General features: G+C 36.4%; 1 protein-coding gene across 3 annotated transcripts; it reads right to left on the bottom strand.

Annotated features, from left to right (window-relative positions):
- Positions 1-497: 497 nt before the first annotated feature.
- Positions 498-16,443, bottom strand: PANK3 (pantothenate kinase 3). Of its 3 annotated transcripts, none has more exons than XM_007077639.3 (7): positions 16,281-16,443; positions 8,890-9,242; positions 6,395-6,648; positions 4,690-4,866; positions 3,918-4,041; positions 1,849-1,974; positions 498-674 (listed from the first exon to the last, which is right to left on the bottom strand). In XM_007077639.3, exons 1-7 carry the CDS (start codon positions 16,306-16,308, stop codon positions 624-626), a joined length of 1,113 nt encoding a protein of 370 aa, XP_007077701.1. In that variant the 5' UTR covers positions 16,309-16,443; the 3' UTR covers positions 498-623. The 3 variants fall into 3 exon arrangements, with proteins under 3 accessions (XP_007077701.1, XP_042848663.1, XP_042848656.1); XM_042992729.1 differs by lacking the exon at positions 16,281-16,443 and adding an exon at positions 9,336-10,332; XM_042992722.1 differs by lacking the exons at positions 8,890-9,242; positions 16,281-16,443 and adding an exon at positions 8,160-8,273.
- Between the last annotated feature and the right edge of the window lie 258 nt (positions 16,444-16,701).

The raw sequence follows: 16,701 nt of genomic DNA, 5'->3' as shown, positions 1-16,701 counted from the left end.
TATTTAACAATAGTATTTTAATTAAATTATACCATTTGAAAAAGCTTGTATGTCTGGGAAAAGATCACATAAACGTGCTTTTTTGGCCAGGGGAAATGCTGACAAAACTACAATAATGAAAAATTAATATTGCCTTAACATTTCTAAAATCACATAAAAATGATCATCTTTGATAGCCATTTCAATAAGTTTGATACAGAGTATGTTACTGTCCACTTACTAGTAACCAAAACACATAGAACACACTTATTCAGATTCAATTATTTTCAGGAGCTAAACATTTCTGAGACTTTAAGATTTGTGTTTGAGCATACAGTACTGCAATCTTGGCTACATAAAATAAATAGAAAATCTTCTCAGAGGAAGCTCAAGAATCAGAGGCTGTATTGCATTTAAGGATTTAACACTGGTTATATACAGAAGGGAAAGCATTTCAATTAGAAATACTTCACATGTTACCAAGCTCTCTTTTAATATGGCAACTTTCAGCAGCTTACCATTCTGACATTTAAAAATCAACAGCAGTAGTGCTACTCTGTTATCCTTTGGTTCCCAGTAATGATGCCTCTGGTTTTCAGTTCCTCTTGGATGACATTTATTAGCAGAGAGAAACCGGATGCTTTTTAGCTGAAATTTGGCAGCCCAAGAAGTGCACCAACTGCTCCAAAGTATCCCTGTATAATTTAAAAACAATTATTAATGCAGTCTAGCTTTTAAATTAGCATACAATATTCATTATTAGGAACAGATATTTATTATAATCTATTTAAGAACATCTATTTGGAAATCTACCAATCTGTGTTATCAGTTAATATCTGAAAATATGAAATACGTGCTTTTGAGAGAGCGAGAGCGAGCGCGCACGGGGAAAGAACAGAGACAGAGAATTTTAAGCAGGCTCCATGCCCCCAACTGGGGCTTGATCTCATGACGGTGAGATCATGATCTGAGCCATAATCAAGAGGCAGATGCTTAACCAACTGAGCCACCCAGGTACCCCTGAAATACCTATTTTTAAAGTACTGCTCTTAGACATTAAAAAGCTTCTAAGGTTATTGCTGCAACTCTGTACCCCTCTTGCCCCTTTTCCTCAAACACAATTCCTTTTGTTCATGTGTCATCCTCACAGCATACAGCATGCCATGCGGAGCCTGCACAGCAGGACACCATTCTCAACTACAGGGTGAGAGTAGGGACAATGAAACAGACACTTATAAGGGAAAACTCTGAATATGTGTTATTAAAATTATTAATATGTCCACTTGACCAGAAACAAAATAATTCAAGGTTAATTTACTTAACCCAAAATATTACATGAACTGATATTTTCAGATCAGAATAAATGGATGTAGTGAAAGAATAGGAAAAAAATCTTGAATAAACTCCAAAATTTTAACAGTGGTCACCTCTGGAGGTGGAAGTGAGGTTGTGATGGGAGGATTAAGAATTTTAAAAATTTTCACTGCTAAATTACATATTTTTGTGTTGTTCACATTTAATATTATTTCAAGGGAGGAAAAAAACCCAAAAAACAATTTAACAAAACAAATCCACTAAGTACACAAGCAATCCCAATATTTAAGGAGTTAATAAGATCTAATACTGCTCTCTCTTGGTCAGAAGTGGGAAACTCCCTCTTAATGGGGCGCCTGCATTAATGGGCCATGTAACCTTTATGGGGGTTATAGTAACCCCTATCTCCCCAATTGAAACTGAAGTGTGGGACTCAATATAGTATTTAGTAAATCGCAGTTTTATACTTCTAAGTACACAGCAAGAAGCAATATAAAACTTGCATATAAAAAAGCATACTATTAAAATTCACAAAACATAATTTTCCTATCATACCTCATGTTCTAGAAACAATGCTTTCAGTTGACCTTTTGACCAATAATCCAGTGCATATGCCAAAAGTTTCATTGAGAGAGTATTGACACGTAAAAAGTTTCCGACAAAGACAACTCTGTTTATTTTCTAAAAGAAAAGAACAAATAAAATGACCTGAAATAAGAGCTATCAAGTACATTTTATAATACAGTAGGGTTTAGAAAATCTCCACTTAAAAATATAATTAGCCACTACCTTTTTTTAGTGTCTATTACATTCCTGGTACATATACCTCCATAATCCTGAATATATAAAATTTAGTTCAGGATATATCACTACACATTTGTCACAATCCATAGAATATATACCAAGAGTAAGCCAAAATGTAAACTATGGGCTTTGGGTGATAGTGGAGTTCAAGAGTATATGTGGGAACTCTGTATTTTCCACTCAATTTTGTTGTGAACTTAAAACTTGTCTAAAAAATACAATCTATTTTAAAAAAGAAAAGTTCTCGAAAGACCTAGTAAATGATTTTAGATGAGACTTGTTTTTGAAAATGGCCAATAAATAACCTATTAAGAAAGTAATTTGGAGAAATATTATTGAGATTAAAGGAGAGAAACCAAGGAAGAGTATTTTAAATGTGTTTAGAATTAAAACACTGTAAACTTGAGGCTTCCAGCATCTCCGGCCCTGCCTAACCCATCAAGTTACTCTCTGCTAAGATGCAACTCACTAATTTAGTTCCCTAGATACCTTGAAGGAAATCTTAGATGGAGGAACTAGTGTTTCAATCTCCAAAATGCTTTTCTATTCTCACAATATATTGACTTCTGAGTATACATTTTTGCACACTGAGTTTGGATAGTGTAAGCTATGGCCTTAATTACTATTAAGTGGCCAGTGAAAATCTAGATAGATCTACAGGGCTAAGAAAAAAGGTCCCAGAATATTGTCTGCCCCCAAAAGTGAAATATTCCCCAAACCTGGGTTAAAACACCTGTTAGTGGCTCTTTCCACCAACTTACTAAACTGTTATTGAGACACTTAGAACTCTGGATTTTAACACAGAATAATATGCATGATTATCTTACCTCCTCTAAATATTTATCCAAGGGTCACATTTTCAATAAAGCCTTCCTTTAACAAGCAAACTACGCAGCAATCTGTCTTCTGCCATTCTCTTTATCTTGTTTGGTTTTCTTTTTGTAAAAAGTAGCATTTATTACCTAACATATACTAAAAAATTTACTCTATCACTAGAATAGATGGAAGCTCCACAAAGTCAGGGGTCTTTGTTTTTTTCACTAATATATCCCTAGTGCCTAGAAAAATACCTGGTACAAGGTACTCCACAATGAATAAATGAATGAACAAATGAAGGATTCCCTCAGAAAGCAAAATTTCCAATTCATTTAAAGTATTTGATTATTTACAAAAATTAAATGGGCAAATACATCTATTACATGAAGGCAGAACTGTGTATTTACTCTCCTTCATATAAAAATAACCCAATAGTGAGGCAAATCTACGAGGTAAATCTATGCTTCTCATAAGTATGTATCATTCAAATTGCATGTGAAGAACAAGTCTCAATGCCTTCATAGCCCTGTACAATGCTGCTTGATCCATATGCAACAAGGCAGCACTGTAAAGAAGCCAAAGGCAATAAGAAAACTTCCAAGCACTTTGCTAATCAAATGCAACATTAACAGCAAAAAAAAAAAACCAACCAAAAAAACCCAAAAAACAAAACCAAACCCTCTTTCAGTAGTTACCTCAAAAATGTCCTATGTTTGAAAAAAGAATTTTCTATCTTCAAGAGATTTAGGTGGTATATTTGTGGAAAAGCTTCTAGACAAATTTGAAATATAAATATCTATTTGTCCTCCTTCCAATTTGAATTATCTGCTATTTTCTTTACAAATAACAATAAGTGGGTACACATGATATTTAGCTAATGAGCCTTGGGATTTAACAGAGATGAGTAACCTCAATCCTAGAGACCTCCTTAAGGAACATAAAGAAGCCCTGCTGTACATAAATAAAATTTCAATCCACATTTTCCATACAGTTAATTTTTTTACCTCATTAACAGCACACATTCGTGCCACAGACCCAATGTTATTGGTGATAGTAACTAAAGTTGCTCTTGCTAAATCTTCTTTACTAACAGATTCTCGCTTCTCCTTATAAATCATATTCCCAAAACTGCAAAGAAATGAAAGACAAAATCAGTTCTGCTGATAATCAACATTTTTGGGAATTTATCTTACAGATAAATGTGGTATGTACAAAATAATGCATGTTAACAAGGTTACTGACTGACCCATGAACTATACACAGCAAAATACTGGAAACCACCAAAACATCCAACAAACTTTGATAAACCCACACAATAAAATACCAAGAAGCTGTTAATAAGGGGGGGGGGGAGAGGGAGAGGAAAAGGGAAGGGGGAGAAAAGGTGAGAAAGAGAGAGAAATGAAGGTAGGGTGGGAGGCCAGCAGATAGACTAGGATATCTTGCCTACTGAAGAGTATATACAGTATGCTGTATAGTAGTATACAAATATTACCTTTTGCAAGTTACCTTCTAAATAAGGGGAGGATAAGGATATGTATTTACATTTGCATCAAGAAAAACTGAAAGGATGCACAAGAATAAAAATGGTTTCCTATAGGGTATATACCTGGGAGACTTCTTAATGTGTATCTAATTTTTAAACTACATGAATGTTCAAAACTTGGAACCTAAACTGGGTTAAGAGTAAGTAAGCCTCCTTACAACTTCCTAATATATATTGCTTTCTAAAAACTAAATAAGCAACTTTCATTACAACATAAATATTAAAGTTACCTAGATGCTACCGCCCAACCTGGCAGACGAAATCTTTCATAATCTCCTCCATAAATATCACGGACCAGCTTGTCGGCTTGGGTGCTGTCACCTTTGGATGCCATTTCAAGAGCCTCTTCAAAACTTTCACAGCCAGTCAACAGACAGCATAAACCCAGAAAGGTACCTCCACCAAGGCTAAAGAAAATAAAACTGGGTAAGTTACATTTATACACTGTATTCTTCTTCCAGAGTAAAAATAAGAGTATTCATATATTCAACAAACACGAAGAAAGAACATATTGCTAATGCCAAGTGCTGAAATATCAACATAATGAAGGTAAGAAAAATGCCTAGCAAAACTAAATTTGTCAGATGAAATAAACCACAGGGAAAGATAATCACTTGGTGGAAGCATCATGAGGATGGAAGAGATATTTTATATCTTCTATCATCTTTACCAATTCCTTACACTTTGTAATTGCCAAAAAATAAATGCTTTTATGTGTGTGAAAAAGCAGTTTAAATGTTAAAAATTGCTATATGAATTAAAAGGAGAAAATTTGTAACTCTAAATGGTTTCCAGGAAATGATTTAGTGAAAGATCTATTTACTTGGTCTGACAAGGCTGAAATCAATTCACTGTGATACATAAGCATTTAACGTGACCCAGAAATGAATATGGTGAGAAAATTTTTGTCAGTCTGGTCAATATGTTAATGCCAGAAATTTACTTGGTTCTGTTATTCTTTTGGATATGCTGATAAAATGAAATGTCTCTCTAACCCCTAAAATCAAAACCTTTGTTCCTCAGTTTCACCTCAATTTCTAACAGACTCTATTCCTGGTCACTGCTGGAATTTAGTTAACCAGACTTAATTTCTTTTAGAATTGACTGCAGTAGGTAATACTTCCCTGTAATTCTCTGGCATAGAGCATCACAATAGAGGTAGATTTTTAGCTACCATAGAGATAAAATACTAATTTAAGGATCACTTAGGGGCGCCTGGCTGGCTCAGTCAGTAGAACATGTGACCCTCAGAGTTGTGAGTCTGAGCTCCATGAGGGGGGCAGTTTAGTTAAAATGAACAAAAATATTAAGTATCACTTTAATAAGAGCACTACTTTAAAATGGAAATGAGTGTTTTTCATAAACCCCAAAATCTTTCTTCCTCAAGTATATATCAGAATCATAAGGACAATTTAAAAATTTCATTTCACAATACTTCAGGCATTATAGAAAACACTATGGGATATTTGGAACATTAATGTTATTCCATAAAGAGCTTATGTTCAATTCATCCTATAAGAATTATCATAATGTTGTCTAACACAACACTTAAATATGAATCTAATCCAATCAGCATGCAAGCTAACCAGTGTCAAGCATTAGGCTTAAATATATCTATAAAATAGTGAAAGGAGAGAAGAATGCTTTGGAAAATAAAAAAGTCACTGGAATCATTCCAGATAAAAATTCCCTCTTACAATTGTGGAAAGTTTAGTGCCAACTGTTGCTAAGCAAATATAAATAATGATTTCAGTTTGAGTCTTTACACACATACCTTATGAAACAAAATTATCTGTAACACTTTAACTTCTACTTACACATCTACCTTTTTTTTCTATTGCATAAATACATGTTAAAGGCTGGCATTAATATGAGTTCACAACTTCTGTGTATAAAACAACATGAATGCTGCAATAAGAACAAAAAGGTTACTACCTTGTCCCGGTTACTCGTTTATAGTTGTCTTTGGAATGGACTGCTAAAATACTGACTCCTGAACCAATGTTCACTATCAGCAGTGGATAGGGATCATCCAAGTTAAAAGGCATCTTTTGGCATCGCTCAGGTTCTGAGGCATTAGCAAAATAATAGCACTCTGCTTGTCCATTGAAACTGACAGAATCTATATACAGCAAGCCCTTTACAAGGCAGTCAAGTTCATCCAGTTTGTGCAGGTGGAGGTTTCCAATCTGTAAAAAACAAAAACAAAAACCACACAAAAACACCAAAAAAGTTGTACAAAGTGAACAAGGGACAGTATTAAAAATATTTGACTCAAATGCACTGTATAATTTTCACATACTTTATAAAACTTCAAAATCATCTATACATTTCCACTTGTTTTGTGTCAATATCTCTTAGTCCTATGATTCTTGGTGATGGTGGTATTACCTCTGGAGGTATTTGTGGGGATTATTTCAGTTTTCACAAAGAGAGGAGAAAAGAACCAAACTAACATTTAATGGGCAGGGACTTGTGATGTCAGATAAGTGGGGCAGTTGTGCAAATGAGTGGGGCACAACTCCAGTGAGTGGGGCAGTTGTGCAAAACAAAGAAATATCCCATTCCTGCTCTATCTTTCACTGTTCTGACAGACATTTTTGTAGGTAGCAGTAGGAAAATTGGTTTATAATTATCCATGCCTGTGTAAACATAAAGTATTCTTTATATGGTTTTAATATATATACACTAAATTTGCTAGGAATGCAACCATTATATAAACTGAGGGAATACTGGACTTCCATATCAATCTGTTATCATTTGTGGCTTTAGAATTTACGGTGAATTTATATCTAAGTGCCAGCATCTAACTATTTCATTATGCCCCTTTTATGTGATCCTACTAGAGAAATCTACCAATATATAAATAACTTCATTTCCTGTCTCTATATTATACTTTGAGTACTAGTTTGAAATTATTAAACTCATTTCAGGTTAGTAAAGAATATTATAAAGTATTTGTAATAAAATCTCAGCTTAGAGATCACTTCCTCTGGGAAGCTTTCGTTCTCCAGAACTTGTTAGGTACCACACTACTCTGGTGTTCCCGTGGCACTGTTTTTCACAGTAATAGCATTAATTATCAGACACGGTACTTTTACTTTTAAATCATTTGTGTGGTCTAGACTACTACATTCTTTCGGGGCTAAGACTGTGTCTTATTTCCAGCTGAGCTGTGTCTAGCATAATACCTGACATATACTACATGCTCAATTATTAGCTTAATAAATGATGGAGCATCAACAGGAAAGTTATTACAGAACTTCATCACTAGAAAATATTGATAGTGGCCAGGTGAAATGAAAGCTGGCATCAAGGACACTGCTTTTGGTAAGAATACTAAACATCAAATATCTCATGTCCAAGCAAACTGGTCTCAAATTCATGAAATTTATGTTCAAATTATTCAATAAATTGAAAACAAATCAGTATTATCCATCAAAATAAAAGAATTAAAAAAAATTTAGATTTTTAAACTATCCCAAAGTTTAAGGGGCTTATGTTATATGAGCCATGTAAGTGATCACTTATGTTCTATTAAGATTTTCCCTATATAAATTTAAGAAATTAAACGGTCCACTTGCATATTTTCACAGAAAACAAATTTCAGTAGCCCCAAATGCCAACTTTCTAATCTTTACTCTAATGGAAAGAACTAGAAGCTTGGCAAACCCCCACTAGCACATAAATCAATGCTTACATTTGCCATTTCCAAATGGCACTCTTTGAGACAAGACCATGGTAATGTTGACAGATAAAATCAGGAAAAGGAGGTAATAGGGACTTTCATTCAGATGTCTACTAGTCAAAAGACACTGGCTTCAGCTGTTTTTCTTTGGGGGAGGGGGATGGCCCTAGGAGAGAGGGCTATATGAGTAATAACAAAGAGCAATGCAAACACAGGACAATAATAGTGAAAATAATTCAAACCCCACTTATATCTGGCTTTGTACACTACCTAATTCACTGAAATTTCTTCTTATTGCAGCTTTGTAACAGTCCCTAAACCTAGCAGGTTTTACCAAACATTATGTACAATAAGGCCAAATCTGGGTGATTTTTTACTCAGTCTATAAAGGTGTTTAAGTGCCCCAAAAGAAGGGTGCCTAGGTTGCTCAGTTGGTTAAATGTCTTACTCTTGATTTTGGCTCAGGTCATGGTCTCAAGGTTATGAGATGGAGCCCCATGTTGGGCTCTACATTGAGAGTGGAGCCTGCTTGAGACTGTCTCCCTCTGCCCCCTCCCACCCCACCCCCCACCGCCAAAAACATGTCCCAGATGAAAAGCTTGTCATGAATATAAACTTCCTCTGTATCCAAGCAGGGGCAACTAATCTAAGAAACATGTAAGATGGAAGGAAACCTAGACTCATGTTTTAAAAATTAAAGAGAATGGGTATCAATGTTTGGCTTTAAGTAACAGATACCTACTGTGCGGAAATCTTCTTCAAACTTGTAAGCACCACCTCCTGTAGCACATAGCACCGTGTGTAATGTTGAGAAGTTTTTATCTCTTCCCATTTGGATAAAAGTAGGCAGGTCATGGGTTGGAAATCTGATAAAGTGCAAGTTCCCTCTTCGGCCAAAAAGTGTTAAATCCTTCAGTTCAAGGTGTACATCCCGAATACCAGTGGATCCATATGCTACATTAGAAGTCAAATATTTCCGGATACTTTTTAAGCTCTCAACCTCTTCTTGTTCTTCCTCTGCTGTGATATCAATAGGTTCAAAATAGGAGAGCTTTACTAGAGTCCCCCCAATGTCCATGCCAAACCATGGGAAAGCTGTGGATTAAAAAAAGTAATAACTTTATCTACACTGGTTTTAGAAACACAAATTAGTTAGAAACTAGTTAATTAGCCACAAATTTCGCTTACTCTGAATCATGCAGTCAGTAATATTTTGGGGGTAAGATGCATCTTCTATGTGCAACTCAACTTTTTCCATTTGAAGCATTACTTTGTGTATTTTCTAAAACTCTGTAACATAGGATGCTTAGAGCTGGTCCAGGGCCTTTTAATTCCTGGTCAGGTAGGCATTCCTTTTCATTTATTAAATACTTATCATATGCCGCAGGGGATCAGGAAAAATTTGGAACAATTCTGTTTTAATAAATAGGTCACCACCTAGGACTTGATGATGTTTCTAGTAACATTGTAACATAGTAAAATTGGCCTATAATTACTTCAAGTAACCCAAGGTAAAAGTACCTCCTTAAAAAGAAATCTTATTCTTTCTCATTAAGCATTAGGTTTCTTTGGTACATCTGGTTAATAAAATTAGCTGTTAATAATATTGAAGATAAGTCTACCTGGGGCATATGTGGGCAGCCAGTTCTATCATTTGGGTAGATAAGTTGGGACTTGGTGCTCTTTCACTAACTGGACTATATGACTTTAGAAGAGCCATTAACTTCTCTGAATCCAAGTTTCTTTAAGGTCTGTTTCTATTCTCTGGGATCTTAAACAAGATGATACTCAAAATAATTTAATACTTAAATACATATATTACAAAATGCCTCAGAATAAAATATATAACAGGTGTTTATGTAGAAGTTGTCAAAGACGACTAGTTCCCTCTAAAATTCTGTTTCTTAAATATTAGTGTTTTTGTTATGTGTGACTATTAGAAACCAGGAACATACAATTCAGCAAGATAGGATTCTATATATTTCTCCATTGCAGAATTTTACATTTACTGAAATTAATATTAAATATGAGGAAGTGTAATTCTTTTCCTGGAGAAAGAGCTCACTTTTCTTTCTTTCCTTTTCTTTCTTTCTAGCCTGTTTTTGTATTGGAAACCCAAGTTGCAGATACAGGTCTATAATAAAGACAATCTTAAAATAGAAACTTCTTTAAAAAAATAGTAAAATGATATAAGACCATAATCTGGGTGGCAGTAAGACCCCAAAGAGGCATTATGCTTTTATGCCTATGTTTTTATAAATAACTAAGATGTAGTAAAAGAAACAGGCTAAAGTTTCTCAATTTTTCAATCCCTACTAGGAAGTAGCAATACTAACAGCTACAAAGGAGATATTCACAGCAACTGTTGGTCTTAAAAGAAAACAATACAGAGTAGCTTTACTGATCCAATAAATCAGAGATGCCTTCAAAATTTTCCCAAACTGTTGAACAGATATGCAGTTAGGACACTTTTCAATGTATATTAGATAAAACATAGGAATGCTTCTGATATTATATAACCAAAATGATTTATTTGATTGATACTTGATTCTAGATTTCATGGGGGTGGGTGTGCAAATCATTGCTGATATGTAAAGTATATTTTGGGATAGAAAAGTTTCTACAAGGTGAGTTTTATTGAGCTAAAAACTTTTATTTTCCAAAGTTCAAAATACTTTAAAAATTGTTTAAGTTTATAGTTTTTCTTTCTATGCCTTTGTCAGGTGTCAAAATATGCAAATAAAAATGTTACTTCCACGCAAACTATAACGCTGAAACATTACCAAGTTCAAAGTTCATTTTATTTTTATTTTTAGTCAGAAGTCCCTGCCTACTCCCAGGCTTATAAATAAGTGAACACTGCCATTCTTGAAAGAAAAAAAAAACAAAACCAATTAACACTTATGTGAAGAACTTTTAATTCTTACATGAAACCATAATTTTTAAAAGAACCTTACTTACTGCCTAGGAAGATATCTGAAGTTTACAGATAAAAATACTGGGGAGGAAGAAACTTTCTACTTTTCTAAACCTGTGTGGTTAGCACTAAGGTTTTTGACCCCAAAGGGCAATGGCCAATTCCAAAACACGGAGCTGTGGAGTAGGCAACAGAAAGGCTCACAGAATGAAATCCTGTTTGTGAATGAAACAGGATTGGGTGCAAGTGTTAACTAGTTCTTTCTCAGAGACAGAAAATGACTGTTTAGGTGTAATTATCATTAAAATGATAAAGAAAAACAAAAACCTTTCACTTCTTTTAAAAGGCTTTTCTTGATCTATTTGCATGAAACAACCAAACTTGTCCTATCTGAAAAGGAAAACTCCACACAGAAAGTAAAAAACATTTGCAAACAAAGCTGTTTTATTATTACAGTATACCAAATCCCTCATTTCTTTTAAATTACATTAATTGCTGAAGAATATAAAATATGTATGACCTAACAACCATCAACAATGACAAACTTATGAAACAGAGTACTACCATTCAATTTTATCTTTTTAAGTAGGCTTCAAGCCCAGCACGGAGCTGAGGGAGATCAAGACATGAGCTGAGGTCAAAAGTCAGAAGCTTAGCTAACTGAGCTTTTTTCCAGGCACACCTACCATTCAATTTTAAATCTTTGTGTAGCCACTTTTGTACACTAAAGAAACAGAAGGTTCTTCCAAATACCTCAGATTAAGTTGGAAGAACTATGTAATTTCTTTAAGGGTTATTGCCTAGAGGTAGGCTTTTAAAATTATGAATGCAAAAAGCTCAAGATTCATCTCACATCTAGCCTAGGAGATGTCTGTTCTTAAAGGAAGGGTAACTAGATTGTAAATGATGAGTTTCTCACTCATCATCATGTGCAATCTAGATCATAACATGTTCCCTCTATTTCTTAGTAAATCTCATTTATGGTAATTCTCTTCTTAAAATCAGGAAGGTAGATACTGAAAGAGAACTCAGCCTTGCCACTGACAAAAAAAAAAAAAAAACACAAAAACTGGTAACAGCCACCTTTGGTATTAGTGAGCCTTTCAACTCAGCAGAATTCTGGAATTCATTTCCTTATGTGGGCAGGTGGGGAGGACCACATTCAAAAAGTATGGAGAAGGCAATAAGAACACAGAAAACACAAGTTCTTCTTCTTCTTCTTTTTTTTTTTAAGATTTTATTTTTTAAGTAATCTCTACACCTAACATGGGGTTGGAACTCACAACCCAGAGATCAAGAACTGCATGCTCTAACAACTGATCCAGCCAGGCGTGCACCACAGAAAACAAATCCTTAATTATGACCCACTCCCTATCATTTAGTAAGTGGTCAAATAACCGATCTTTACATTGTTCAGTACATAAAAAAAAAACAAAAACAAAAAAACCCCCCATTTTCTCACTGACCAAAATAGGAGGGGAAAGGATCATGGAGCTCAAACTTTATTTGCAATGAAAGCATGAAGCAAATATAAGGTTATTAAGTACAACCACAGGTCCACTAATAGCTTATGAGGTAATAAAAACATCAGTTTTCTAAAAAGTCAGGCAAGTATCTATACCTATAGCTTTGTTGCTTTTAGCCAAGGGATAGGTTAAAAGTAGGTCACCAGTGCATGAGCAGCCTACTTACTGCATATAAGCTAAATATTTTTTTATTCTTTGAGAATTAAACTCTCCACTGCCAAGGTAAAAAAAGAAAATGAACCAAAACACACATTTAAAAAACAAAGCACACACTCCACAAATACAAATACGTACTTTGATGATGGCAAATATGCATTGCCTTCCCCAGACTTTCCTAGAATCTCCTGTGATTTACTTGGACTTCAAAAAAATAATAGTTCCTAGTCTATTTCTCAGCCGAGCCTAAAAGAGCTGCCATTAGTTCCCTGCAAGTAACAAAAATATCCAGGACTACCATAAGCATAAAGTGCTACCAAGAATTATCTTCCTCACCAGGGTGGATCATGAATGAAGAAACCTGCATGTCCAGTCACCTTTTGAAATGATTAAACAGCAGGAGATATCTAGCCACAGGGCAAACTGTTAATTTCTAATAAGTTGTGTTATGTGAGTTTGGTGTCTTGCTAGGCATTGTAAAGGGGTGGGGGAGAAGCATTATCAAACCATTTAATTGCTATTGGCCCCATGCAGATTTCAGCCCAAAGGGATCCTATGCCAAATTAGGATTTAATTATTCTTTAGCAGAAAGAGAAACCAAATGATGAAAATGTTCAAGACATTATTTTAAGAAACAAAATTCTAAAATGGGCATGTGCACTGGTAAACTCCAAGTATGCTTCAACTTCTTGGATAAAAAAGACATTTTGCTCTTCCCGATAATCACTCCAAATAAAAATGCTGGTGTTTCAAAATAGACTAAGAAAATAATCACCTTCACACCTTCAGTGTCACAATTCCTTAGAAAAGCATCACGTAAGATTTTTTTTTCCTTTGGTAAATTAGGTACATCTAAGGGAATGTTAGAAACTATCATATTAAATTGTACCTTATTATCTACTGGAAGTGATAATTGTTAAACAATGATTCAATTTACAAACAGGCCAAACTACACATATATGCCATATACTTCTCTTTGGTCTTGACAAAAGCTTCAGGTTGGGTTAGCAAAGCAGAGATTCAAAAACCTTTATCTCATCAAATTAAAAAAATTTATCTTTTACTGTCCCCTTGTTAATCAGGCTTCATGTCACAAAGGTAAGCAAAACAAAGACTGAATATATCTTAAGATATCAGTCCAGGTCAGTCCAGGTAGAGAGGAACCCGTGATTGGCTTTTTAACATCTAATACTTAAGCAGTGTGAAAAACATAAGGCAAAGCAAGCCAACATTGTCATTTTTCAGGTTTTCATAGAAAACTAGAAAAATTTTCACTAGAAAAATTTGTCATGAGGTTCATGTTTGACTTCATCCTTCCCTTGGAGTTGAATTAACGCTAACCTTATACAACTAGAGGACGAAACGGATTCTTTTTCTCACTATCTGGTTAAATACATGCATTTGGTTTCTAACCCTGTAATATATTAGTGTTGTATCTAAAAGCAATGTTTTCTAACCCTTAGGTGAATGTAAGAGTGTGAAGCTAAAGCCACTTGTTTAATGCTGCAATGCATGTAAAGAGTGCCTTACACATAGGAAGTGCTCACTTAGTTTATAATTATAAAAAAAAAAAAACCCTATACAAGTACTCAAAAACAACACAAATACATCTTTCCCTAATCGGAGTGGTTTGAAACGTCAGAAATGACACTTTCTGGGTCTATATATTTATAGCTCATAATTGAAATACTTCCCCCACACAAAAACAAGATGTTCTTTACTTTCCCAGTGAAGAACTGAGGAAGCAGCAAAGTCACCTTTTACATATAAGAAACGGGAAATGTCACTTTAGACTTCTAAATCCGATTAACTGACTAGTGTTTCAGCATGACTCCTTCAACACTGTGCCCTAAGCAGTAATAAGCAACTTCTAAAAAACAGGTGCTCCTTTCTCAACTTAGTTTATTTTATAAACCTTTACGTATTATCTTTGCTGAAGCACCTTTGACAGAGGCAGCATTCATACCTGATTACAAGTGTGCCCAAATCTAACAAATCACATCAGCATCATGGCAAAAAGAAAATACCCTAAGAGTTAGAATATGAGCTTGTCAAAGTTCAACTCATTTTACCAAATGGAACTTCTAAGACAAGCAGGGAAAATGTATGTGTTAAAGGAACATGTCCAAGTGTTCGACGTTACTGCATCTGTTCAAGGTTAGTTTAATTCAGCAAATGTAAAGAAAATTAAAACTGGTTCTCTATTAACTGTCATTTAAACCTTCCCATCACTATTCTATAGACCCCTTGAGTAAGTACTCTTTAAAGATCACAAGAAATCATCGTTAAAATACACATTTTCTTCAGCAGGCAGATAAAATCACCACGTCAGAAAGGTTTGTGTTTAAGTATTTAGACTAAACTATGCCCTATGGGTGCAGAAAAAAGAACACTGGACTAGGAGTTCACTTAGGGCCCTGAGCCTCATTAGCAGAGTTGGTTGGCATAGCCTTGGAAAAGTTACTCTGGGGCTAAATAAATTCAATTTCCTCACCAGTAACATTAAGAATGAATTATCTCACGTTTAAATAACAATCCATAGTTTTCAGAGTGCTGCAGTAAGTTGCCTCTCCCTTGAGGTAACAAGAACCCTGACGGGCCAGAAGGGAAGGTGTCAGTGCTCCGTTTTATCACTTGAGACACTAAAAACTGTGAACTATCAACACAACTCTAAGAACTAAGCATGCATCCCCACATTCCTAGTTGCTCTGGGAGAATGTACTTAGTATGAAATCACAATGAATGACTAAATAAGCTATTTACAGGAGTAAAGGTTTTTAAAAGGCTAAAAATAAAAGGAAGCAAATGAAAGTTGATACGCTCGTTTAAAACATGGGAAAGAACGTTTCATTAAAAAGTTCGCACATATATACTGGCGTAGAAAAATCTGAGTATTCACCAAAATATTAATAGTGGTTAGCCCTGAGCGGCGGGAATACCTATGATTTTCATCCTTTTATGTCTTTTTCCAAGCAAACACGATCTAGCTGTTATTCTAAACAAAAACAAGCCAAAGCAATTACCCGCTGGTAGGTTACAGGCGTGTTTTAAAAAGGCTTTAATTGTAACAGCAGTGACAACTCCCAGGAACACACCAGGATTTCAAGGACACATGCTGGAAGCTCAGAAATCAGTAAAAAAAAAAAAAAAAAAAAAAAAGGGGGGGGGGGCGGTAAATGCCCCTGCGCAAATGACACCCATTTTCAACCTCACTTCAGAGCCAGCTGGGGGAGCGGACTGATAGCTCCCGTCTGGTCTGGCAAAACCCGAATCAAAAATTCCCCCAAGTGCCTTCCAGATCTCGAGAAGGAAGTGGGAGGAAAGGGCCAGGAGGCGGCAGGCGTTCGTCACGCGCTCACAGGGGAATGAAGAGGGAGCCTCGACCCCGATGCTGAAATGGTCCTTCCGCCCCCCCATCCCGTGCCGGGCGCCTGCGAGGGCCGACGGGCCGGGAACAACGCCGCTCCGCTAAGGCGCTTCTACACGGGGCCCAAAGTGCTCTCCCAACCCGGGGGGCCCAAGACCCCATCTTACAGGGTTTCTTGGCATCCTTGATCTTCATGGCGTCTGCCTAAGGAACCAAAGGCAGCCTCGAGTCCGGAGCACGGGGGGTAGTGGAGTCGACTCCGGAGGTGTCTCGGCCGCGCGGGAAGGCCCGGCCGGTTCCTCCCCTCAGGCCGGGCGGGGCGGGCCTGGGGCGGGGCGGCGGCGCCTAAGGCGAGGCCCGGCCCAGGGGGCGGCCTCCCCACCCCCTCGAGGGTGTGCCGGGACCGAGCGAGCTGGGGAAGGCCTCCGGCCTCGCCGCTCCGGGGCCCCCCCGCAGCCGCTCCAAACAAAAGGCCCCGGTCCCCCGAGCCGCCGCCGCCGCCGCCGCACTGAGAAATAGCCCGCCCAGGCCGAGCGCCCACGTGACGCCAGCCCCTCCTCTCTCCGCCGGCTGCTGGGGATGGTAGTT

Source organism: Panthera tigris, chromosome A1 (assembly GCF_018350195.1).
Source record: "Panthera tigris isolate Pti1 chromosome A1, P.tigris_Pti1_mat1.1, whole genome shotgun sequence".
NCBI lineage: Eukaryota > Metazoa > Chordata > Mammalia > Carnivora > Felidae > Panthera > Panthera tigris.
Note: the sequence above shows the minus strand (reverse complement) of the source record. Positions and strands in the feature narration are given on the sequence as shown.

Excerpts from the sequence above, each read along its gene's own strand:
- PANK3 (XM_042992729.1), bottom strand. The coding sequence starts at position 9,414 with ATGCTTCAAATGGAAAAAGTTGAGTTGCACATAGAAGATGCATCTTAC. Across the intron at positions 6,649-8,889 it reads TTGAAGAAGATTTCCGCACA|ATTGGAAACCTCCACCTGCA; the intron begins GTAGGTATCTGT and ends TGTTTTTTACAG. Across the intron at positions 1,975-3,917 it reads GAATGTGTGCTGTTAATGAG|AAAATAAACAGAGTTGTCTT; the intron begins GTAAAAAAATTA and ends CTTTTCTTTTAG.